The 26,689-nt window shown below is 38.2% G+C and overlaps 1 protein-coding gene across 2 annotated transcripts in view; it reads left to right on the forward strand.

Annotated features, from left to right (window-relative positions):
- The window catches only part of Hdac8 (histone deacetylase 8), a 239,057-nt gene that overhangs the window by 114,303 nt on the left and 98,065 nt on the right, over positions 1 to 26,689 (forward strand). For both annotated transcript variants that reach the window (XM_027431796.2, XM_027431795.2), the window contains 2 exons: positions 8,180 to 8,352; positions 11,382 to 11,476. In XM_027431796.2, coding sequence (XP_027287597.1) covers positions 8,180 to 8,352; positions 11,382 to 11,476 — 268 coding nt within the window. The remainder of the gene's footprint in view (positions 1 to 8,179; positions 8,353 to 11,381; positions 11,477 to 26,689) is intronic.

The raw sequence follows: 26,689 nt of genomic DNA on the forward strand, positions 1-26,689 counted from the left end.
ATCTAAGCAACAGAGGAAGGGTACCTTAAATGCCCTCCCCTGATAATGAAATTGATGACTGACTTATATTCCATCCTATAGCCTTCATCCAGCAGTGGAAGTAGAAGCAGACACCCACAACTAATCACTGAACTGAACTGAAGTCCAGTTGCAGAGAAGAACTAGTGATGAGCAAAGGGGTCCAGACCAGGCTGGTGAAACGCACAGAAACAGCTGACCTGAACAACACGGAGCTCTTGGTCCCCAGACTGATGGCTGGGAAACCAGCATGGAGCTGATCCAGACCTCAGGAAAGTGGGTTTCAGTGAGGAGATCTCAGAAATCTAAGGGGCTTATCAGTACTTATCCCTAGCATAGGTGTGGTCTTTGGGAGCCCATTCCACATAGAGGGATACTCCCTGAACCTAGACACATGGGGGTGGGCCTAGGCCCTATCCCAAAGGATATGACAGACTCTGAAGACCCGCTATGGAAGGCCTCACCCTCCCTGGGGAGCAGAAAGGATATGTGATAGGTAGGGTTTTAGTTTGGGGGATGGTAGGGGAGGAGGGGAGGGAGAGGGAACTGGGATTGACGTGTAAAACAATCCTGTTTCTAACTCAAATGAAAACTCTGCAAAAAAAGAAAAATAAAAGACGCTTTCAATGATTTAAAAAAAATGTGTTCACACAAAAATCTATGCACGTCATCGACCCCAGATGCTGTCTGGGAGGCCAGTACAGGACTGATCCAGACCCCTGAACATGGATGTCAATGAGGAGGCCTCTGCACTCCAGGGAGCCTCTGGTGGTGGATTAGTATTTTTCCCTGGTGCAAGAAGGGACTTTGAGAGCCCATCCCATGTGAAGGGTTACACTCTGGCCCTGGACACATGGGGAAGGGCCCAGGACCAGCATAGGAAGACTTGGTGGACTTTGCAGAGCCCCCGTTGAGGGCCCTACCCTGCCTGGGGAGTGGTGGGTGGATGGGGTGGGGGGTGGGCTGGGGGTGGGGGAGGAGGATTGGGGGTGAGGGGAGGGAGAGGGAGAAGGGACTTGAAATAAGCTTGTTCCCTAACTAGAACTAATAAAATAAAAAAATCTATGCACGTATGCCCACAGTTGCATTATTCATATTATTCAACAAGTAGAAATTGTCCACATATCTGTGAATTTATGATTAGAGAAGCACACAATGAAATATTTGTACATAAAAAGGAATGAAGAGCCAAGTGTGATGTTGCATGTCTGTAGGCTCAACCCTTGGGAGGTAGAGGCAGGTTCAGGAGCTGTTCAAGGCCATCCTTGGCTACATAGTGAGTTTTAGTCCAGCCTGAACTACCTAAGACCCTATGTCAATATTCCCCACCAAAGAGAATAATGTGATACTAGTTCATAACACAGATGAACCTGGAAAGCACTATGCTAAGTGAAAAAATCTAGACACAACTTATATAAGGACAAATTAGATAAATCTATAAAAGTAGAAAGTAGATCAATGCTTTCCAGGGTTTGTGGTTTGGAGCATGGTAGAATGAGTAGTGACTATTTGTGGTCACAAGGTTTCATCTGGGCACGATTAAAAAGTACTAAAATGCTTTGTAGTTATGGCTACACAATTCTGTGGCTACAGTTAAAAAACAAAACAATTGTACACTTTAAATGGAGGAATTATATGATATGAAAATATCAGTTGTTTTCAAAACTTTGTGTGTGTGAGGGCGGGTCAACCTCTGGTATCTCATGAGCCCTTGTGTTTTTGAGAGGGGCTCTCAGTGAACCTGTAGATTGCAAACGAGGCTAGGCTAGCTGGGGAGCAAACTGCAGGGATCCTCCTGTTTCTTCCTCCCCAGAACTGGATTACAAGTACTTGCCACCACAGCTGTCTTTTTCATGAGTTCTGGGACTCTTTCATCCTCACCAACTAAGCTGTTTCCATAGCCCCTGTTTTAAGTATACTTTCAAAGTATCTAGTACTGGAGTAGTGCACACTGGAGCGAGCAACTGGAGGTCTTTGAATAGAGCCAGCTGCCAGATGTTTGTAAGGACCTTCAAAGGCCAAGAAAAGGCTTTTGGTTAGGTGACTCAGTCATCTCTCTATCCCTGAGAACAGAAAGTAGACAGCAAGAGGTATGGGGACCATGACATTGATAAAAACTTTGGCAGTGCTGACGAGGAGGAAGAAACACAGGCTGTTTGTTACTCAAAGGAAGTAAATTCTTTGAGGTGCAGGAATAGAGGATGAGAGAAAGAGCAATCGCTACATAGCCCTTAAAGCAACAGGAAAGAGAATCTAGAACCCTGTGAAGATAGCTTCATGGAGAAGAAATCTAATGGAAATCATTTTCAGGTAGAGACAAATACAGGAATGAGCTCACTACTACTCAAACACGAGGTAGAAAATGGTTGAGTTTGAAAGATTCACCTTAAACTTTTTGTCAGCAGTTAAATTACCCATGGGGAGGAAGTGATGTTGAGGGGGGGCTCTCATTTATTTGATAACTTTTGTGTTTGATAATTGGGGGTAGGGTAGTTTTGTTTTCAGACATGGCCTTCCTATATGGGTCTGACTGATCTGATGCTCCCTGTGTGAGCTTGTCTCACACTTGCATAGCTCTTCCTGCCTCTGCCTCCCAAGTGCTAGGATTACAAGTGTGCACTACCACACCCATCTTGTGTTGAGTTTTTTAATATATCAAGAATGTCCTTTCATCTTATTTTGCTTTTCTTTTGAGGCAGGCTCTTACCATGCAGCCTAGGATACCCTCACATTCACTATCCTGCTGAGAGTTTTATTAGAATAGATGTTGTAAGAAATGCAATTGTTTATCAATTGGAAATGCAATAAAGGATTGCCAAGTTACAGTAACTGAGTGGTCTTTAGTAATTTATCAATGTTGATGAAATTTGATGATCTGGAGTTGTAAACATAAAATTGCTGTGAAAACAATTCTTTTGAATTCTCAGCTTACTATAATAGAAGAGGACAGAAAATGTGGATACCATGGTTTATTCAAAGACCTTATGTTGGCAAGGAAAAAATGACCATTTGTGAGGGAGTTAAGGATGCTTGTTAGAGTTTCTGAAATCATTAACCATATTCTCTGGAAGAAAACAGGTGGGCTAGTGGCTTGAAAACAGGAAGTGATCAGGCAATCAGAGTTTTAACACCAATAAAGAGCAAGCACAAGCCAGGCAATGGTGGCTCACGCCTTTAATCCTAGCACTGGGGAAGCAGAGGCAGGCAGATGTTTATGAGCTCAAGGCCAGCCTGGTCTACAGATCGAGTTCCAGGACAGCCAAGGCTACAGAGAGAAACCCTGTCTGGAAACACACACACACACACACACACACACACACACACACACACACACACACACACACACACACACACACACACACACACACACACACACACACACACACGGGGGTGAGATGGGGCAAGTACAATAAAGACATGGGAAAACAGAAAACTGTACTAGAGAAAGTAGTTCAGAGTTCAGGGTCATAGTTGTAAAATGGTTCCAAGTATTTGCTTATCAAACCACCAAAAGTAGCCATGCTTAGGAATAACTAAAGTGGAGTACAGACAGACACTGCCATTGTTGATATCAGAAAGAAAGATAATGTCAGAGAATTAGGACAGTCCTTGGAGAAAAGTGCGGTTGGTTTTGTTTCATTTTTTTCTATTCTGTAAACCCATTGCCAACCTTGTACCTGCCTGGTATATAGCAGGGATTCAATTACCATTCGTTTGTTAGATGGATGGATGGATGGATGGATGGATGGATGGATGGATGGATGGATGGACAGACGAACAAACATTAAAACATTTAACAGTAATTTGTACTTCTCTGTTTTCTATGCCTACTGAACCATCACCACCATCAGGTCTTTGCCTCTGGCTTCTTTTTCCCCCCTTTGGTTTTGTTGAGAAAGGGTCTCACTATGTAGTTGCAGTTAATCTGCTAATTCACTAGTAGTCCAGGCTGGGCTGAAATACTGGGCAATCCTCTTACTTCAGTCTCCTGTGTATTAGGGTTATAAGCATATGTTATCATCACTAGTGTAGGAAATAATAGGTACTTACTCTGAGTTTAAGTGAGTGAACAAATACTGAACCACAGAGAATAATGACAAGGGAAGAGAAAGGTTAAAATTGAATTTTAATAGTAGTTGTTTAATGTAAGCAAATGATTTTGACTTCAAAGTGGAGATATGAAGCCAGGCCTACTGGCACAGGTCTATAATTTCAACACTCAGAAAGCTAAAGCAGGATGATTCATGAGTTCAAGACCAATCTGGACTACATAATGAGACCATATCTTAAAAACCAAAACAAATATGTATCTCCCATGCCAAAAAAAAAAAAACAATGAGAGGAGGATATATGAACTGGGAAACGGTAATTTCTCCACATACCACCCATTCATAGTCCCCTACCCCTAACAATCTGCCTACCCCTCTCAAGTTTTTCCTCAAGTTTTTCCAGACTTAACCTGGCCATGCCTCATTCTCATATTGTCCTCATGACTAAAGAGCTTCTGTGTCCCTTGTGTCATTCCCTCTGCTGCTAGGCTTTGTGGTTTTGTCCTTACACACAACATCAACAGTCAGAGCTCTTAAGTATAATTTTTAGCAAGATCAGTACTTATAGATGTACAGGGGCTCCCATTTGACTGCCAAATCAAATGAAAACATAAGTAGTTTTCCATGTCCACCATCCAGCTTTCTGTAGACTGAGATGTATTCAGTGTACAAAATGCCTTACCTTTTTCAAAGCTTCTGATTACTGTTTTCTCTACCCATCCAGAGCCCGTTTCATCAGAACTCCCTGAAGACTCATTTTCCCTACAGCTCTAATGAAGACAACTGTTCCAGAAACACCTCCCTTCCTTTCCTTCCTCTCTCCTAATTACCAGTCATGAACATTATAGGTATCTTCTTTTCTTGGGTATCGCTCCATGTTACTCTATTAATTCTGTCATGGAAATTCCTCTCAAGTTCCTGTCTTTCTTGTGTCAGTGGCCTGTAGATGGTTGTAAAATCAGCCTTCAGTGTATTCTACACTTGAGTTCACTTATCCCCAACACACACAGTATACACATTTCATATATACATGCACACACATATTGTTTGACATGTTTCACACATTTTATATAAAAGCCATAGTAATTTATTTCTGTCTTTATATATCTTCACTCACAGTTTAGAGCCTGCATGCCACCTATACCCTCTTCTCTGAACCTCCTCTCCTCTTACTACCCTCCATAACCATCCCTGCAGCCAATTCCCCTAACTTTATTCCACAAGCCTTCAACTTTCTCTTTTTCTGCTGTGCTTTTTGTTTTAACATTCCTAGTAATCAAATTCGGGTCTTAACACCTGCTACCTTCTATGCTTTAAAAAGGCTTTAAATTTCTAATTAAATTTATTTATTTTATTGGGGGGAGACACATGTGCCATTGCTGCTTGTAGAGGTCAGAGGACAACTTCAAGGAGTTGGTTCTGTCTCTACTATATGGATACTGGAGATTGAACTTGGGTCATCAGGCTTGGCTGCAAATGTCTACCCACTGGGCTACCTCACTGGCTTTAACAAAACTTTCATTTCAAAATAATCATATTCAGAGGAGATTACAAAGGGAAGTCCTGTACACTTTCCTCTAACTCTGCCTAGTGTGACAACTTGTACAATTACAGTACATCACCAAAATGAAGAAATTATGTCGGTGTAGTTTATTGACTTCATTCACATTCCACCAATTTTGCATACATTCATGCATGTGTGTGTCTATGAAATTTTATCATATCTGAAGCCTCACATGACAACTATAATCAAAATACAGAACTATACCATCGCATGTGTCATGCTACCCCTATCCTGTCATAGCCATCTATAACTACTAACAATGACTAATCTCTTCCCTCTGCAGTTATGATTTTACAATGTTATATGAATGGAATATATATACATATATATATATAGAGAGAGAGAGGGAGAGAGAGAGAGAGAGAGAGAGAGAGAGAGAGAGAGAGAGAGAGATTGGCCTTATGTACTCAGCATACTTTCCTTGTAATCCTTCCAAATTCTTTGAATATAATAACAGTTTCTTTCTTCATATTGATGAATAGTATTCCACTGCTGTGGATGCTAGTTTTTCTAACCATTTACCTATTAAAGTATGTTTGGATTTTTTCCAATTAAAGCTATTTTGTGTAAAGATGCTACACACACTCATGTACAAGTTCCTTCATGAAAATATGCCTTAACTTTCTGGAATAAATTGCCCAAGAGTGCAATTGCTAGCTCATATGGCAAGTCTATTTTTAGTTTTGACAGGAACCGCTAAATTATTTTTCCAGAGTGGCTATACCATTTTACATTCCCACTAACAAGATATGTGTGATCTAGTCTCCACATCTTCACCAGGAATTATTATCACTGTTTCCTCCTAGCCATCTTGAGAGTTGGCTCGTATATGGTGCTTCTCATCTTTCAGTACCTAAAGAGCCTTTATAGCCTTGGTAAAGTCTTTTCTAACATCACCTGGAGAAGCTCACTTCTTCTCTCCCGTGTGCCATCTCTGATACTTCATTTATCATTGCATTTTAATTATTTACTGTCAGAGTCTGTGTATTCCCCTCTATTCTGACCTACATGATGATACAGACCATGCCAGATTCCTCTTGATTCCTGAAGCAACGGTCCAGTTCCATTCTGGGCACATAGTGGGTGCTCAGTAAGTGTATGCTAAGTGAAAGGAAGAATGAGTGGAAAGAATGGTAGCCCCTCCCCACTAGAAACCTTTTTAAAATAGGTATCACGCCTTCCTCTGTGTCTCCCAGTAGCAGTTAATAGGGTGCTCTGTTTGTGTAGGTGCTCAATAAATGTCTCCTAAACTGTTAAGGTGGCTTATCTTCCCTCTGCACCCATGAGATAAGCACATGAAAGAGAAAACAGACCTACGAATCCTTGCATTAAGGATCATATGTCATAAATTTTGTAATATTCTTATAATCTTTACAATCACTCAGCATTCATCTGTGTGATGAAAAATCAAATCAAAATAGTCCTTTAAGCCAAAGAATGCCTCTGCAACCATCATTTCATACCCTGGTTACATATGAATCGGGGAGGGCAGTGTTTTGTGTTCCTGAATTCCTTTTGCCATCTCAGAAGGATCTGGGATTTTTCTGTTTTTCTGCACTGGTGTAATTTGACATGTTGATTATGAAAGGGTCATTAACTTCAACATTTTTGATCACTTTTTGACTCTGTATTTTCTCAACTCTGAAGTCTGTTAATTTGCACTTGTTTATATGTCTCTGTAAGACTTACTCTGGCCCTTGAGGACTGGGATATGTTTTGTCTGGAAAGTAGATTGTAAGCCCCTTGAGAGCAAGGACCTTATAATTCCTAGGAATGCATTCTGGGCATTGTCAGTGTTCAATTAATGATAATATTGGAAGCCTGACTAAGGTTACCTGTCACATGGACATTTCCCTTTTCATCTATAAGGCTTCATGCCCTCTGCAAATAGCAGTTAGGCTGATTTGATAGCATTGATTCTATCCAAAATTACACTATTGGCCATTGCAACTTGTTCTTTTGGGTACTTTCAAATTGTAATTTTTGATCAGTTGATACTGTTCTCCTTCTAATACCGTGGTTGCATATGCACTGGGGAGGACTGTATTTCAGAACCCTCAAGTCTTCTGCATAATGAAAAGTAAGCTGATACCATCGAGGCTTTCAAGGCCTGTGCTTCTTGCCCCCACTGATAATTAGGTGATAAACTCCAAGTGTGATTGCTATCTCAAATCATCAGAAGGAAACCTTCATAACTATTCAATGCATATGTTTTGTTTCTCTGGTTTCTAAAATGGAATAAATGTCTATACTATGCTCCATGGTTATGAAAGCTATGAAGCGTTCAGTGAAGTCTAGGTTCTGAAATAAAAAGGGCGAATTTGTTCAATTGTGGAAGTAGGGGAATTGTTGTTATAAGTCAGGTTTATTGAAGTATAAAACACATACAGCCAGGTTCACCCTTTAAGGTGGACAGTCTGATGTGATCCACAGGTTACATTTCAATTACTGGATAATTTAGCTGTCCCTCCAACACACTTTACTACACTGCAAAGCCCTAACTAAAACTCATCTTTTTTCTGATAATCTGTGTTCTTCCTCTTTCCAGTGTACTAAAGGAAGTATACCAGGCCTTCAATCCTAAAGCAGTGGTTTTACAGCTGGGAGCAGATACCATCGCTGGAGATCCAATGTGCTCCTTTAACATGACACCAGTGGGGATCGGCAAGTGTCTGAAGTATGTCCTTCAGTGGCAATTGGCCACTCTGATTTTAGGAGGAGGTGAGTACAAAGGAAAGTCACCAAGAGAACTTGTCAATCTTCCTCCACACTTTCCTGGCATAGAAGATACGTTGATTTTCTTGCATTGGGTAGTACTAACCTGCCTATTGCCCAGAAGTCTAAGTCACCTGTACACGTTCAGCATAGACTCCGTCTCATACCTAGTCACTTTGGCATGTGCTTTAATACCTAGGCACTCTGAAGTTTGTTTTAAATCTGAAATAAAGGTTAAAAGTAGAACACTTGCCTAGAATACACAAGACTCTGTGTTCAAACCTGAGCACTGAATAAAAAAGAAGAAGCCGGGCAGTGGTGGTGCACACTTTTTTCCATCACTCAGGAAGCAGAGTTAGGAGGATCTCTGTGAGTTTAAGGCCAGCTTCGTCTACAGAGTGAGTGCCAGGACAGCCAGGGCTACACAGAGAAATCCTGTCTTGAAAAAGTAAAAACAAAACAAAACAACAACAAAAACACAAAACAAAAAAGAAGAAATTATCTCAGATTATAAAAGAGGATGTCAGCCCCCAAAGACTGTGAGCCCTCCTCTGTCAGAGTAGTCATTAATTTTTTTCTCACCATCATGTTTTGGAAACACACTAATGAAATTCTATCTCTATTCATACATGAATAGTAAATACATGAATTAATTAAATATCTATGATGAATTCAAGAATTACTTGTTTCCCCTAAAACATGATTTTGTTATAATGAAGCAAACTTGAGACATCCATAATCTCTTGAGCATTTTTGCTTCCCTCATAACGGGTATTTACATTATTTAACTAACAGAATGCTAGGTCTGTTTGATAGAAGCATTTATGTATTTGGAACCTTACTTGACCTCAGTCACCTTTATAGGTGTCTTAGGATAGATCTTCTGTCTCTTTACCAGCCACAGTCTTTATTTCATTGGATCAGTAAATTGGTGTATTAAAATATGGTCAAGTAGAATGAGATTAAAATGCACATATATGTCACCAGGCATAGCAGCACATGTCTGTAATCCCAGTACTTGGGAAATATAATCAAGAGGCTTGGGAGTTAAGGGCTATCTTGAGCTACATTAGACCTTGTCTCAAAAATGTACAAAACAGTACATATATGTAGGCTAGAGGGATTGCTCAATGGTTATGGATACTTGCTGCTCTTGGCAAAGGACCAAGGTTCAGTTCCCAGCCCTCACATGACAGCTCAACCTTTTGTAACTCCCTCTTCTGTCTCTGTGGGCACCCAGCATGTATATGGTATACCTGGTGGCAAAATACTCATATACATAAAATATTTGTAAAGAAATTAAATGCATATATGATGAACAAACTAATAGTTTTATCACCCTCTAGTTAAATCCAAGTTCAGGTAAATTCTGGGAAGGCCTTATGTAAACAAGTGAGCATGCAGCACAAATACACCAACCTAATCCTTTGACATCTTCAAACCCCAGAGGGATCAAAATTAAAACACTCTTTTATGAAAAGCTGGCAAGAAATATATTAAGTTCATCTCCAGAAAAAGATAAAATTTATAAGCATTGCATGGCATATTGCTTTCCTTAACAACACTAAGGATGGTAATTATGGTACAGGTCCAGCTAGGTGGCGGGGGGGGGGGGAGTGACCTTTCTACAATAGACATCTGTGAGAATTTAACGTTTGTCTGAGGCTACAGCCTTCTCTTGAAGAGTCTATTAGCATTAGCTCAAGTCATTTTGCCTTTTTAACCTAAAGCTTGGCTCTTGAATATGTAAGTATAACACTTCTTATGCAGTATATGCATTCCTGAAAATGCCTGTGCATAAGTGAAATTTTTGCAAATCAAGTAATATTATGTATATACTAGAGATAGCATACTCCTTAAATAAAACCTATAGTGATTCTTTTCTAAATTAATAGCTATGCCAAATAAGTCTGCCTTACAGACTAATTTTCCATGCCAAGAAAAGTAATATCCAACTGTATAGCTGAAATTATCTGCTCTCATTAACACATAGACAATTAGTGGAGACAGCTGCATTCCCAAGCTTCTTCAGACCAGTCCCACTGAGGCCTGAAAGACACACTCCAGAAACCTAAGCCTCCCTGACCTTTCAAATAGTAGGAAAGCTTAAGAAAAGGGTAATGACAGGTCTCAGGTTATACATGTTAGCCCAGTGTAACAAGGAATAGTGTCCTCTATTGCTCTTCAAAGCGTATCATTTTGGATGCTAATGTATATGGTCACCCTACCTAAAATAGAGCTGGTTTTATTTCCTTTGGTCTGCTCTGAGGTTAGGAAATCATTCTATTTTACCCTTATACTCTTGGAATTTAGCTAAAGGCCAATGTTCTAGTGTTTGCATGGCAAAGCACATCCATTCAGCACAAAAATATGCTGATTATTAACCAGTGTAATATGGCTGCTGGGTGACTGTGACAGGACCTGACACGATGGGTCAGGGTGTCAATCATCAGTCCCTTCCTCGTCTCACTTTCTTTGATCTCTGCCACCAGGCTTGCGTTTTGTGGTGGAAAGGAATGCTGATATTAAAAGAAGGAAGTCTGTTTCTGTCAGCACTTTCCTTTTCTTTTTCCTGGATGCCTCTAGGACTAGATCTGCCAATAGCTTTAAAATACAAATCACACCCAGCAGTCACTTTATAGAATTGTTGCAAAATTCATCTGAGAAACCATCACATCGGGTAGGTCACCTCCAGACATCTGGGTTCCAGGATTCTCCGTCTCACTAATGTCTCTTGGTGGAACTGAGGTAGTTGGCTTCCTTGGGTGCATATTTGCTAGGAGATGAGAGCCTCTTTAATCTATGTTGACCTTGAAATTCCAAGTTCTACTTTGTGCATCATCTGACTGGTCCCCAAAAGTCTACCCACGAAGTGATTAACAAATATCATTAAGGATTGTTTAAGTAAGATTCTGCCAGTTGGAATTGTCTCTTTAGACCTTTTATTAAAACCATTTTCTCTCTTTCCTTACCCCCTTCCCTCTCCTGTTTTGTGACTATTCTTTCCCTAACTTCACAATTCTTGATGGAGACAGGAGGCTATAACCTTGCCAACACTGCTCGTTGCTGGACATACTTGACCGGGGTCATCCTAGGGAAAACACTATCCTCTGAGATCCCAGATCATGAGGTAAGTAAGGCTCTGACAAGTCCTCTCTTCTTCAAGGGGAAGAGCTGAGTCATTCTACCTAATCAAAATCACGTCCTCACCACTCAATACCGTCTTGTTGAGAGACACTTCAATAACAATAACACACTGTTTTGGCAGAATAGTGGACTCTTGTTCCAAAATAGCCAAGACCTTCTGCCTTTTTTTTTTTTATAAAAGCTCTCAAAGGCCAACCAACTTTAATTTCTCAATTAATTACAGAGACTGTGGGAAGGGGTCACCTGTTCATACAAAGAACTCTTTGGAATACATACTTATTTTCAGCCCCTAGCCTCAAAAGGGAAGAGGTTCATTTTTAAATACATAAGCTAGGTTTTGGTCTGTTTTCACGGGTGCCATAGGTGAGATGTGACACATATTCTTTGGTGGTCATCCTGTTCTCTCAATTGTCTTTGACTAATGTAAATTTCAGGAACCATATATAATCATTATGAAAGTTAGGTCTGGTGGGTTTCCAGCAATTAGAGGTACAGACATTGGGGCTAGACCATCCAAACTGTGAAACGTGTCATCTGAACTGTTGCCATTTTCCCTAATCATATGAGATAGCCTTTACAAACAGAGATGTCTGTTTTAGTTTTCCAAAAACAAGTACTAATAACTGTCTGGGACTTGTGAGTGTGCAGATAATCACTAATTCAAAGGTGTACCCCATCTATTCCCACCTACTTCCTCCCCTGGCAAGGAGTACTTTACCACTGATGAGGCTAGAGCCACAAACCTTAGACTGTATAACTTAAAATAACAAAGCAGTCTATGAAGCCCTCCTTCTCCAGCTATTTCTCAAAGATGAGGGATAGTGCTTTGCTTGTAATGTTATGATTTCTGCCAAATGTATTGCTGTATACTTGAGAGCATTATGCTTTATGAAGTCACTATTATTTTTTTAAATTAGAAGTAACTTAAACTAATTTGCTTCCAATTTTCCTCTAACCATAGGTGAGGTATAATATATAACTCAGAGAAACCACTCAATATGTCTAGAATACAAATAGAAGGCATGCTGTAATTTGAGACAATTTGCCGGTGTCAGGGTTAATGGAAGTCTCTTTTCTTGACTTGACTTACCTTTATTCAGTATTTGGAAGCTTAATGAAATATAAAGGTAAGTGCTGTGAACAAATGTAATTGCTGTTATTGCTGTGGGAATATCTCAGATTGCATTGTAATTTAGAGCACTGGGACTCTAAAAACTGATCAACTTATGTCAGAAAGCAGCCATAAGCTGTAGAAGTCTGAATTGAGAGTGAGTGTTGTGTTCCTCAGAAACAAAAGCAAATCTAATGATTCATCTGTACTAAAGGAGTGATAAAATTTTAATAAACTCAAATATTGCCTTTGGTACCTGGAGAAACTATGCACGTGAACAGATGTAGGTGTAGCCTTATGGATTGAGATGCTCTATCTTTATATAGATTCATTCTACAAGATTAAATGAGATGTAAAGCATGTCAAGTGCCTGAGACACAGTTTGTGGCACCTAATAGACATTTCAGAAATGCAGGTTCTTACTTCCCTTTCTCATGTTCCATGCTTCTTATACCCAGACGTTTATGACTCTGTCATTCATAAATTTGTCCAAACCCTTTGTGAATCCCTTCTGTCATATTCTTCTGGTAAAAGATATATGAGTCATCCAAAAAGGAACAAAGAAGAAAATTGAAATGACAGTATTCATGTACAATGAGATGTCATTTTAATGAAAATTGCCAAAAATAGACCACACAGTATGAAGGCATATATAAGTTTGGTGTCACAATACACAATTGTGCACAAATATCCTTGTTGTCTTCTGCAATAAAATCAACAAATGGTAGATAAAAATATTTTCTGTGTATCCAGTATTTGGTAGGAACTGTACTACTCTCAGTGTCTTAAAGGATACAAAGGTCGGGAGGACCTTATCCCTATCTCATGTGGCTGGAGAGGGAGAATGTGCCTGGGGAGCTCTGCTCGTACACAGATAATGCTAATGCAGAGGAGAGCAGGGGCTCTAAAGCTAGACAGGCCTGCTCACACAGACCTATAATCTCAGCATTCTGGACACTAAAGCAGGAAGACTGTGGGTTTTGTTTTTTTTGTTTGTTTGTTTGTTTGTTTGCTTTTTGGTTTTTCGAGACAGGGTTTCCCTGTGGCTTTGGAGCCTATCCTGGAACTAGCTCTTGTAGACCAGGCTGGTCTCGAACTCACAGAGATCCACCTGCCTCTGCCTCCCGAGTGCTGGAATTAAAGACGTGCGCCACCAACGCCCGGCAAGACTGTGGGTTTGAAGCCATCTTGTGCTCCACAGCAAGTTCCAGGTCAGGCTGGGCCACTTAGGAGACCTCATCTTAGTTTTAAAACAAAAAAAAATGGTGGGGGCTGGAGAGATGACTTAGTGGTCTCAACGACTGAAGACCCAGTTTTGAAGACACCCATGTTGTAGCTTAAAACCATCTATATCTCCAGTTCTGGGGGATCTGACACATTTTTCTGGCCTTCACAAACACCAGACATATCAATGGTGCATTAGACATACATGCAAGCGAAATACCCTCACACATAATTTTTTTCTGAGGAATCAGAAGATGATAGGAACAGTGACTATGGAGATGTGCACCAACTATGAAGGGAGTACAAAGGAGAGCACAAAATACCCTGCCCTCCGGGAGCCAAAAAGGGACTTGAGAAATACAGTCAGCACAGTCACAAGGTCAAGCTATTGCAACAGTCAGCTATGCTATGGCCCCGCTGACCTTCTCACTATCTCTGCTCTCCTTCTTGGACTTTGTCCATCCATCTCCTAGGATAATACTCATCCTCCTCCTCCCAATGGCCTTTTCCCATTTCTGTGCTGTCTTCCTAGGTCTAGCTGCATTCCCTGTGACTTTCAAAACCCTTTAGCCTAAATAAACCAAGACCTTTTGAGCTATTCCTTTACTCCCTCCTTCATTGAACAACTATTCATGGGACCCCTACTACTTGCCAGGGCATTTTCAGATCTGAATTCAGATACACAAACAAGGTAAACCCAGTGTTCTCAAAAATGCTGCCCTCTAATTGAGGCAACAAAGCAATGTGTTCAAATCCAGGACAGGCAGGGAGCAAAAGGGAGCTCTATTAACAGACCATTGAACTCCGCTGAGAGTGCTGGTGCACAGTTGTAATCCTAGCACTCAGCAGGCTGAGGCAGAAGGATCACAAGTTCAAGGATAGCATATTCCAGAACCAACCAGTGAGACCCTGAAACTTTGAACTGATTATTCAGAACTGATTGAGAGTTTGGTAAGTGATGAAGAGATGAAGAGGAAGGTCTGTACAGTGCACAAAGGGGACAGAAATGGGAAAGAACAGTAAGAAATGTACTATGTCTATAACACGGGAGTATATGAGAGAATAGGAATGCTTGGGGCTTTAGTGGTAACTGTGACCAGATATAAACATCCTTAAATGCTGCACAGGTGAGCCTGTAATTTTTTTCTCTAAAATAAAAAAAAGGTGAACTTGGTTTTTAGAAAATTAACTTGGGGCTAGAGGGACAGTGCAGTGGTTTTAAAAGCAACATAAAGCCAGCAACCAGGAAGTTGGCATTAGCCTAGGAATTGAGAAGCCAGGTTGGACAGGCAAGCATGAAGTCAAGAGACATCACAGCTGGGAAATCTTGAGAGAAATGGAGCGTGTGTGTATGATTGGGCCCTGAAACTCTACCATGGGGAAGCCCAAACATGACATGAGCCCATAAAAAGTCCAGTACATGGATAAGTAGCACTATTCCATGGAAAAATAGTCTGTAATCTAGTTTTACTATTTAGATCCCCTGATCTATGTTTGAGTAAAGTAGTTTTATGGACAGGTTGAACATTTATATCCAAAAATCTGAAATCTTTTTGAGCAGCAACTTAATATACATAATCATCAGTTTTAGTAACAAAAAAATATTCCACCAGACTGCTTTTGATAACGTGGTTAAGAAACTATCTTGTTCATATTTAAAAAATACATGTAGCCATTAAAATAAATTAAAATGATTTATATGAATTGATGTTACTAATATAAAGGTTTTTGATATAATCCACTGAATTTATATGTATTTTTATGAGTAATAATGTCTTAATAGTTAATCTAATCCTTGAACCCATTTACTTATATAGTCTTAAATTTCAAATTTTAATTTAAACTCTATAATAAACAGTCCTTACACAAATTTTGTTAAATTTATTCTTTTTTTGTTAAATTTATTCTTAAGTTATTTCATAGTACTGATTTTTTTGTGCATGGAGTATCCTAAGTGATTTCTATGTGTTCGTTGCCAAAATATAGATCTTAAGTAGAATATTGATCTTGAATAATATAACCACGTTCCTTGCTTTTTTCTGTAACTTCTTAGCATGTTCCTTGTATATGAGCATTTCATCTATGAATTTAGAATTTTAAGTCGCCTTATACAGTCTTTATGCTTTTCTTTCTTTTTTTTCTTTTCTTACTGCACTGTTTATAACTGTGGGTTAAGAGCATCAGTACAGTATTGAGTGAGAATACTATGAACATCCTTACCTTTGCTTGTTCCTATTCAACGAGAGAAAGTGCTTAATTTTTCCCTGTAAAGTGTGATGTTAACCATAGCATTTTTCCCCAAGCATATTTTTATTAAGAAAAGAAAGTTGTCTTTTATTTCTAATTAAAGATGTTTTCTCACAAATGAATATGGAATTTTGTTAAATGCTTCTTCTTCATCTACTAAAATATTTCATCTACTAAAATTGTCTAGCATCCATTATTGTGTTAGAATAGTGATTTGCACTGACTTTTTTCATATAAAATAACTGCATTCCTGGGATAAGACCTACGTGGTCATGATGTATTATCTTATTTAGTTTGCTGAAACTTGGTCAAGGGTTATTGTGTCTTGATGAGGAATATTGGCCTGTTGTTTTCTTGCAATGTATTTATCTGGTTTTTATATCAGAACAATAGGTGTCTTATAAACATTACTTGGAAAAAGTCATCTCCTCTTGTGCTTTCTGAAAGAGTTTGTGTAGGATGGATATGATGGCTTTCTAAACTGTTTAATGGGATTCACTGGTTTTGAAAACCTTTGAGCCTAGACTTTTCTTTATGGGAAAGTTTTGATTTGTAATGTTTTATGGCTATTAAGATTGATGATCATTTCTTGATTCCACATTGGTAGTTTGTCTTTCAAGAAATTTATTCCTTTACTTATTATTATTGTCTTAAATGTCTACAGATCTGTAGGGTTGCCCATTCTCTCATTTGAGGTATTGATAACTTCTATTTATTATTATTATTATTATCATCATCATCATCATCATCATCATCATCATCAGTAGCAGTAGTAGTAATGGCACATGGTTTATCAAGTTAAGAAGTGTAGTTTTTTCTTTTGTGTATGTGTACATGGTTGTGTGTGTGTACCTATAAGAGTGGATACATGTGTGTGAAAGTGAGAATTTGAGTTGTCTAATTCACTTCCCCCATATTATTTTGAGACAGGGTCTTTCTCTGAACCTGGAACTAACTGATTGGCTAATCTGGCTGGCCAGCAAGCTCCAGAGATCCTATAATCTCTGCCTCCCCAACACTGGCTTGTCAGTACATAATAGCTTTTACATGGGTACTGGAAATTAAACATAGGTCTTCATGCTTGCCTGACAAGCAATTTACCAACTGAATCATCCACCAGCCCTTGCTTTTGTGTGCGTGAGAAACAAGGCTGCACAGAGCCTAGGATAACCTAATCTGCTATGTAGCTGAGGATGACCTTGAATTTCTGACTCTCCTACTACCCTCTCCTGAGTGGTGAAATTACAAGTGTGCGTCAAAATGTCAGGCTTGTAGTGCTTTTTGTTTTTTTCAGAGAATTTCATAGACTTCATTTTTCTTTTCAATTTCCTTATTTCTGTTATTTTCTCCCTTGTCCCTTCTTATGTTGTTTTTAGTTCTTTATCTAGTTTCTTATGATAGAAACATAGCTCATTGGGCCAGGTAAGGTGGTACACGCCTTTAATCCCAACACTTGGGAGGCAGGGCAAATGGATCTTTGTGAGTTCAAAGTCAGCCTGGTGGTCTACACAGCAAGTTTCAGGCCAGGCTAAATAGTGAGAACCTGTTTCAAAACAAAACTTAGCTCATTGATTTTTTTATGCTTTTGTCTAATATAAGCATTTTAAGCTTCTATGTAAGCACCAACTTAGATGCTTCTCGAAGATTTTGATACATTTTTAAAATTTTCATGTGATGCAAAATATTTTCTCCTTTAACATATGACTTAGTTTAAAAATAGAGGCTTTATATTTAATTGACTCTCAAATATTTAAGAGCTTTTCCATATAGTTATTTTTGAGATTATAATTACATCTTTTCCCCCTTCCCCTTTTTACCCCCCAAATTCTCCCATATACCCCTTTGTTATCTTTGAAATTTGTTAACCTTTCATTCATTCTTATTACATGTATATGTGTATATATGCATATATTCCTTCCTATAACCTGCTCAGTCTGTATTACTTGTGTGTATGTTTTCAGGCTGGCCTTTGGTATTGGATAACCAATTGGTGTTCTCTTCCCTGGAGAAGACGATCTCTCCTGCTCTCAGTTTTCCTTAGTTGCCTGTAGTTCTTTGTGTAGGTTTGAGGCTTTGTGGGCTCTCCACCATCCACATTAGCATGTCTAGTGTTGTCACCTTGTTCAGCTCACACTTTGGCAGTCATGTTAGTGAGACTTTATGGATACAGCTTCTGACATTCCCATGAGTCATATTCTCACAGCAAATCCCTGATCCTCTGGTTCTTAAAATCTGGAATTTCAGTGGTTGTGAATCACCATGTGGGTGCTAAGATCTGAACCCAGGTCCTCTACGAAATCAACAAGTGAAGTTAGCCACTGAGCTATCTCTCTAGCCCCTATATTTTATTTTCAGTTAATTTTGTTGTTACCAAAGAACAAACTCTGCATCATTTCAATTCCCTGTTTATTGAAAATTTTCATGGGACACATATGATTTATCTTAGAAATGTTTACTATATAATTTGTAAAGAATATGTGGTCCAATGTTGTGGAATGACATTCCCATCATTATCAGCTAAGTCACAGTGACTGAGAATGTGGTTTGAATCTTCTATATCACTACTGAATTTTTATTGTGTGTTCTGTCAACTGCTGAGAGAGCTGAAATTTCCAAAATAATTTCACTATTTTTAAGTTCTTTTAACCTGGGCTTCATATATACCTTTGAAAGCTTGCTATTAGATGCATAAGCACTGAGGGTTGTTACGTCTTCCTGATGAATGAACTCCTTTATTATTATGAGATATCCCTCTTTATCTCTGGTTATCTTCATTATTTTGAATTCTACTCCATCCAATTTAGATATTGCTACACATTTCTTTCTTATTGCTTGCATGATAAATCTTTTTCTCTCCTTTTACTTTTAACATATCCACACCTTCATATATGTGCTGGATTTATGTTAACAGCATAAAGTGATGCTATCATAATCAAGTATGATAATTCCTGCCTATTAGTTGCTATACTTAAACCAGTTTATATATTTAGCTTTATATCTATCTTCCTGTTTGTTCTCTGTTTGTCTCATCTGTTTTTTGTCTCTCCCTCACTCTCTCCTTCCCTCCCTCCCTCTCTCCCGCCCTTCCTTCCTTTCTTTCTTCTTAGGGTCTCTACAGATAGCCTGGACTGTCCAGGGACTCACTCTGTAGACTAGGCTAGCCTCAAACTCACAGACAACTTCATTGCTCTGCCTCCTTGGATCCTCATGCCTTTTAATCTTATACTGGGATTAAAGACGTACACCAACACACCTGGCTCTGTCCCTTTCTTTTGAATCAAATGATTTGGTAGTTTTGTGGTGCTAGAGTTGGAACCTAGGACCTTGTCCATGCTAATCTTAATTCAAAAGAAAGGGACAAAGAATGGCTGGAACAAGTAGAAAGCAAGTAGGAAGATGGATATAAAGCTAAATACATTTTTTAGGATTTTGTTTTATCCCATTACTTGCTTGCTAGCTATAATTGGGTTTAACATTTTTATAGTTGATTTGGCTTTTGGCTTTTGTATATATATATATATATATATATATATATGTATATATATATATATATATATATATATATATATTGTGTGTGTGTGTGTGTGTGTGTGTGTGTGTGTGTGTGTGTGTGTTTATGTGGACGTACACATGTCAGGGTGCATGCACATGTGGAAGTCAGGAAACAAGTTAGGAAAATCTATTCTCCTCTTTCCACCATTTGTATCCCAGGGATTAAACTGAAATCATCAGATTTGGTGGCAAGCACCTTTACTCTCTGAGCCATCTTACTGGCCCAAGCATGAACTTTTAATTTAGAGTTTACTTTCAGATATTGTTACTTTACTTCACATACAGCAATGTTCTTCCATTTCTCCTTTTCCTTTCTATTATTATAGTCAGATACTTCTTTTTAACATTGTAAACTTTTTGATGCATTGTGGTCCATTTGGCTTTAAATGGTCAGTTATATTTTTATTTTAAAGTATTTGCTGATTTATTTAAAATAAGAATAATAAAAATTCGATTTGTCCTACTGTAAATAACATGTTTTGATGAAAAGGAACTATTTTCTAAGACTTAAAGAATTCCCAAGAGAAAAAAATGCTATTGTTATAGACTTCCACCCATCTCTTTACTATCTGGCTTAGTAGGTAACAGTTCTTCTTTCAATCTATGTTAACATTGTTCTAGTTAAAGTATATGACAAAAATGCAGCTTTGCAGATGAAAAGAAAGGAGTATTTATCTGGAAAAGGAAGGAATGTTTTAATAATCTTTTCTGATAATTATGTGAATTCCTTGAATGCACCAAAAGATGGTAGTTTCTTTAAGGTTAAATGCAGTATAGAAGATCTAATCTCAATGAATTTTTACATACTGTTAGGTTAAATCTGTATTTTGAATGGATATTTGACCCCTCTTATGTAATATTTGGAAAATATCAGTTCACTGAGTTATAAAAACATTCAAAATGTTTGCACATTTTATGGAGCATTAAAAACATTGATATCACTGAAGTCACTGGGTGAAGCTTAAGTTTTGAAATGCTGTCAAGCTCACAATGGCAGAATCAAGTACTCAGAAATCATAGTTTCACTAAAAAACATGAATTTGTTATCACTGGCAACAAACACGGCAGTTGTTTACCATGAAATTATAGGCTCACTTTATTTTTTAGAAAACATTTGCCAGATATCCAAATATTTCATCATAATATTGAATCATAATAATCCATCAGTTGTTCTTTGGGGCAAAACTAGTATTCCATGAAGACTTAGCCACAGATGAGGTTTATCAAGACAACCATTGCACTACAGTCTACCCCCAAAGCACCTCATCATACTGCCTATTTTGTCACATAGAATACCAAATCCCACAGCAAGACTTAATGAAATTAACAATTTTAGTTCTTCAACAAAGACATTGTCAAGTAAAGTTAAATTTTTTTTCTTTTACTATGAGTTTATGGCAGTAAAGAATACAGTTCCCAGGGTATGCTTGCTGCTAGTGTCTTAATCCGAACATGGTGCCAACAGTTTTCCTCCCCACTGCTTTTGAACTGCCTTGCAAGTGTAAACAACATTGTTCCAATATAAACCATGAGCTTCAAACAACTTATTGAGCACTTTGAATATTGTAGCACCACTTCTATTTGTTTCCAATCATTCACATAAAAGAAAGTCTTCTGCTATGATTATTTAGTACTGATACCATGTGATATCAGCAAAGCAGCAGATCAAGCCACACTGACATGGGTCTGTTGGTAAGAATACACCTCAGAAAATGGGTGTCTATCTAAGTTTCAATGTTCGCAGTTAAATGTTTCACTCAACAAACTACTGGGCCATTGAGAAAAGACAGTGCCTTGAGTATTTTCACTAACTTTTCATCCAGTAGGCAGTGAGCAGTGTCAACTGTTCAAGGCTTTATTGGCCTCTGAGCTTGAGGCCTGAAGTTCTCCAATCAATAAATGACTTATTCATAAGATGCTTCAGTGGCCTTTTCAATTCTAGTTCAAAAAGTGGTAACAATGTTTAGTGTTTATTTATTTAATTTGTTATATTTTTTCTATTAAGTCAGGGTTGCACTACAAAGACTTGACTGGTTTGGAACTTGCTATGTAGAACAGGATGGCCTCAAATCTGTGACAGTCTCTCCTGTCTTTGTCTCTCGAGCTACCATGTCTAGGGAGTTTTAGCTTTAATGAGCTTATGATAGCCACACTTAAAATACTCAACTCCTAACCAGGCATGGTAGCTCACACCTAGAATTCAAGCACTCAAGAGACTGAGGCAGGAGGATTGTTTCAAGTTCAGGTTTAGCCTGGCCTACACAGCCAATTCTAGGCTATCCTGGGCCAACAACCTAGACTCTGTTTCAAATATATATGCACACACACACACACACACACACACACACACACACACACACACACACACACACACACATTCATTTTACTTTATGAATGGTCTGAAAATGCTGTAGCTTAAATGATGAATTAAAGATATTCAAAAACTCTGTTTTACGTGAAACTATACAGTAAATTAGACAAAAATAACTTTAATCATATTTCCATTTCTTATTTATAATTTCACCCAGTTTCTTTGAAGTAAATCCCTTCTTTCCATGCATGAGTCAGACCCCTCACTGATGCTTCAGCTTCATCATTTTCAGCTTCTATAAAAATAGATGTTGCAGCATTGGTTTGAAAAAGCAATACTTTTCATCTTCCTTTGTTCAGCCAACAGCAGCACAGTAGGGTGACTTCAGTTCACAACAATTTATTATATATTTCTAAAGAACTAGAAAAGAGGAATTGGAATGCTCTCACTACAAAGAAATGATGAATGTTGAAGGAGATGAAAATGCTAATTACCCTTATTTTATCATTACACATTGTGTACATGTGTTATATACACTGCAGTGCCTATAAATATGTACTATTATCTGTCAATTAAAAATTTTAAATTAACATTTTAAAAATATAATATGTAAATAGTTATCAAGGGATATATTAATGTCTGTCCCTTTAAAAAACAACTTTTTTATAGCCATATAATCTAGCAATTACATTCCTGGGCATTGTTCCCAGAGAATGAAAACTTACATCCACATAAACTATAAATAAATAGCCCAAATTGGAAGCAACCCAAATGTCTTGTAATATATACGTGGTTAAATAGATTATGATCCATCTATGCTATGGAATACTATTCAGCAATAGAAACCAGTGAAATATTGATGTATGGAATAATTTGAATGGACCTAAAGGGAGATACACTAATCACAAATAGCCACTCTGACCTAAAACTGTACTACAACATCATAGTAACAAGTACAGCATGGCATTAATACACACAAAAGCAAAAATATAGATCAACAGACCCAGAAATAAATTCACACTTCAGCCACCTAATCTTTGGCAAACTGTCAAAAAACACATTGTTTAAAAAATAAGTGGTATTTTGTAGATTTTATGTATCTGCATATAAAAGAAGGAAATTACATCGATATTGCTCATCCTGTACAAAAGTCAACTAGAAATGGATCAAAGACCTTAATTTTAAACTTGGAACTCTTAAAATACCAGAGGAAAACATTAAGTAAAACCTTTAAAAATATAGGCATAGGCAAGAACTTTCTCAAAACGACTCCAGTAGCACAAGAAATAGCCCCAAGAATTGAAAAATTGGATTATATGAAATAATGAATCCTCTCCACAACAAAGTAATAATCACCAAGCAGCAGCCTATGAGATAAAAATCTTTCCCAACTACATACGAGACAGGGGCTTAATAGCTACAATCTAGAAAGAGCGTTAAAATTTAAACACATAGAGACAAAAGCAAATAATCCAACTAGTAAATGAGCCCTATCAAAACAAGAAGAAGTGCAAAAATAGGAGATGGCTCATTTGATTAAGTACTTGCCACGCAAGCATGAGGACCTGACTTTTATCCCCAGTGCCCACATAAAATGCCAAGTAGTATGGTGCACACATGTAATTCCAGCAATACAGATCTCTGGGCCTCACTCACTGGCCAAATCAATGCGTACCAAGTCCCAGTGAGAGACTGTCTCAAAACTACTGGGTGCACAGCTACACAAGAACGATCGATATCCAAGGTTGACCTCTGCCCCCCCGACACACACACCTCTACATACACATCACAAGAAATGCAAATGTCCAATATATATTTTGAAATGGTTTGATATCTTTAGGCGGCAACAAAATGCAAATTAAAACTTTTTGTGAATCCATCTCACTCCTTTCAAAATGCCTCCCATCAAGAAAACAAATAGAACAAGTGCTGGTGAGGATATGGGTGATGGGAATATAAACTGGTGCAATCAATGCAGAAATCAGTATGGAAGTTCCTTTTAAAGCTTGAAAATACAACTACCATATGGCCGAGATAGATATACCACACTTGAATGTACAGCCAAAGGACCCTAAATAAGCATACCACTTGCAATACTTGTGTTTATAGGTAGCCTATTCACAAGATCAAGATACTTATCAATAGATGGATAAAGAAAATGTGGTGTATGTATACAAAGAATTGTATTCAGCTGTAAAAGAGAATGAAATTATAACACTTGCAGGAAAGAGCATGGAACTGGTGATCTTGATTTGAAGTGAAACTAACCAGACCCAAATATATAATGTTTTCTCTCATGCATAATCTAAATTTAAATTTAAATATGCATGTATGTGCATATGTGTTTATATGCATGCATATACATATATGTAGGAGCAGGGATCTGTATATAGAGGGACTTAAAGGGAGTGAGAAAAAGAAAAGTTAATTGAATATACCTGACATGAAAACAGAAGGAGGGAAGGGGCTAGAGAGATGGCTTGGTGGTTAAGAGCACTGACTGCTCTTGCAGAGGACCTTGGTTCAATTCCCAACACCCACATGGCAGCTCACAACTGTCTGTAACTCCAAGATCTGATACCCTCATACCAATGAGCATTAAAAAGAAAACTGAAGGAGGGGCTACTTGGGGGAGGAAAAAGCAAGCAGAAGAGGGCATGGCAGGGAGAGCAAATAAGAACAAAGTATAGATCTGGGTGATGGTGGCACAGGCCTTAAAACCCAGCACTCAGGAGGCAGAAGCAGGTGGATCTCTGTGAGTTCAAGGCCAGCCTGGTCTACAGAGAGAGTTCCAGGACAGCCAGAGCTACACAGAGAAACCATCTTGAAAAACCAATACAAAACAAAAAAGAACAAAGAATAATGATATGTATGTGTAAAAATGTTGCACTGAAACCCACTAGTTCATATGCTAATTAAACATAATAAAATGAAGTGCCACATACTGCATGATTCTATTTATATCATGCCTAAATGATAAAAAAATCTTACAAATGAAAATCATACTAATGATAGTAATTTGTTTGTTTGTTTTTGGCTAGAATTGGGACCCAATGCCACTAAATACCACTGAGTTGTCATTATAGTTGAAATAAGTTGTTTTTATTTCTGAATATAATTTTATTTGAATATATTCTGCCAATCTCAGTTCCTTAGTTTAAACATATAGACCATTTTTTAGAGTTGCAAGAATGAAGTTTTCTAATTTTAGTTTTATCTTTGTGTGTGTGTGCATGTATGTGGAGGTCAGAGGGCAATTTTGTGGAGTTGGTTCTCTCCTTTCACCTTTATTATATGTGTCATCCAAGCCTGGTGAATTTAAGTCACCAGGCTTGGATGACAAGCATATTTACCCATTGAGCCATGTTTCCAGCCTTCACATTTGTTTTATTGGTAGAGAACTCTCTAACTCATTAGTTGCCTGCTGTTCCCACCTCTGCACACAAACACATTTTTTTGAGACAGGGTTTCTCTGGCTGTCCTGGAACTCACTCTGTAGATGGACTGTGATTATGTGGTCAACCTGAGGTTATAAAGAGAGTTCCAGGACACTCTACATTACATACTGAGGCCCTGTCTGAAAACAGAGAAACAAAAACTACATTGATAAAATTCCTCTCAACCACAGACCTGTTTCATCCTTAGCCTCAATGCTGATTCCCTGGCACCCAGCGAATATCCCTGAATATGGTGCTATACTGGATGTGTTATGAATTTAACCAAATTCCCTTAGTAAAACTCACAACTCAAGTTGGGCTGTGGTGACACACACCTTTAATCCCAGCACTTGGGGAGGCAGAGGCAGGCAAGTTTGAAGCCAGCCTGGTCTACAAAGAGAAACACTGTCTTGGAAACAAAACAAATCAAAACAATAAAAAAAAAACAAGCAAGAAAAATCACACAGCTCACTTGACTAAAACATTAAAAAACATATCTAAATTAAATATTCTCACCTTATATGAGTAAAGATAGCTTTAAGGAAAGACAAATGCTAGAATGTGAATATTTGAATTTTTATCTTATCAAGTATTCAAGGAGCTATCATATTATCCAAAGACTTTATGTAGATAGAATTTGTGAAATTTTAATGAGAAAAGAGCCCAACATGTGTGTGATAGGAGGGTGTGTACCATAGTGTGCATATAGAGGTGAAATGATTACTTTATGGGGCTGATTCTTTCCTTCCGCCTTCATTAAGTTCCAGGGATCAAACTGGAATCATCAGGCTTCCACTGCAAGGGTTTTTACTGACTAAGCCACCTTGCTGGCCCTTTTAACATTCATGAAGCACCAATTATGTATGTATATGTTAGGTCCTCCATATATATTCATGCTTGTCTTCTCATGAATGTGTCATAGCAACCATGGCAGGTAGGCATTATCCATCTTTTACCAACAGGAAAAGTAACTTGCCAAGGATCAGCCAATAAAATAGCAGTGCCACAACTGAAACACAAAGCTGTTACATTTCGAGGCAATTCCTCTTTTCTCTTATTTCAGTGATAGGACCCAGGATTTTGGTGTAAAGAATACATGGCATAAAAACAAACATTTGTTGAACATGTACTAATGGCCAGACAGTGTGCATTACTTTTCAGCTCTTTAGTCTAGCCTCGCAATAATCCTAGGAGAAGAAATAGAATGTTCGTTTTATATCTAGTGTGTGCCTGATGCTACATTGGAGCTTACATAAATTACCTCCCATAGTGTTCTCACAGCCCAGAGAAATGTGTGGTGCAGACAACTAGGAA

This window comes from Cricetulus griseus, chromosome X (genome assembly GCF_003668045.3).
Source record: "Cricetulus griseus strain 17A/GY chromosome X, alternate assembly CriGri-PICRH-1.0, whole genome shotgun sequence".
Classification (NCBI taxonomy): Eukaryota; Metazoa; Chordata; class Mammalia; order Rodentia; family Cricetidae; genus Cricetulus; species Cricetulus griseus.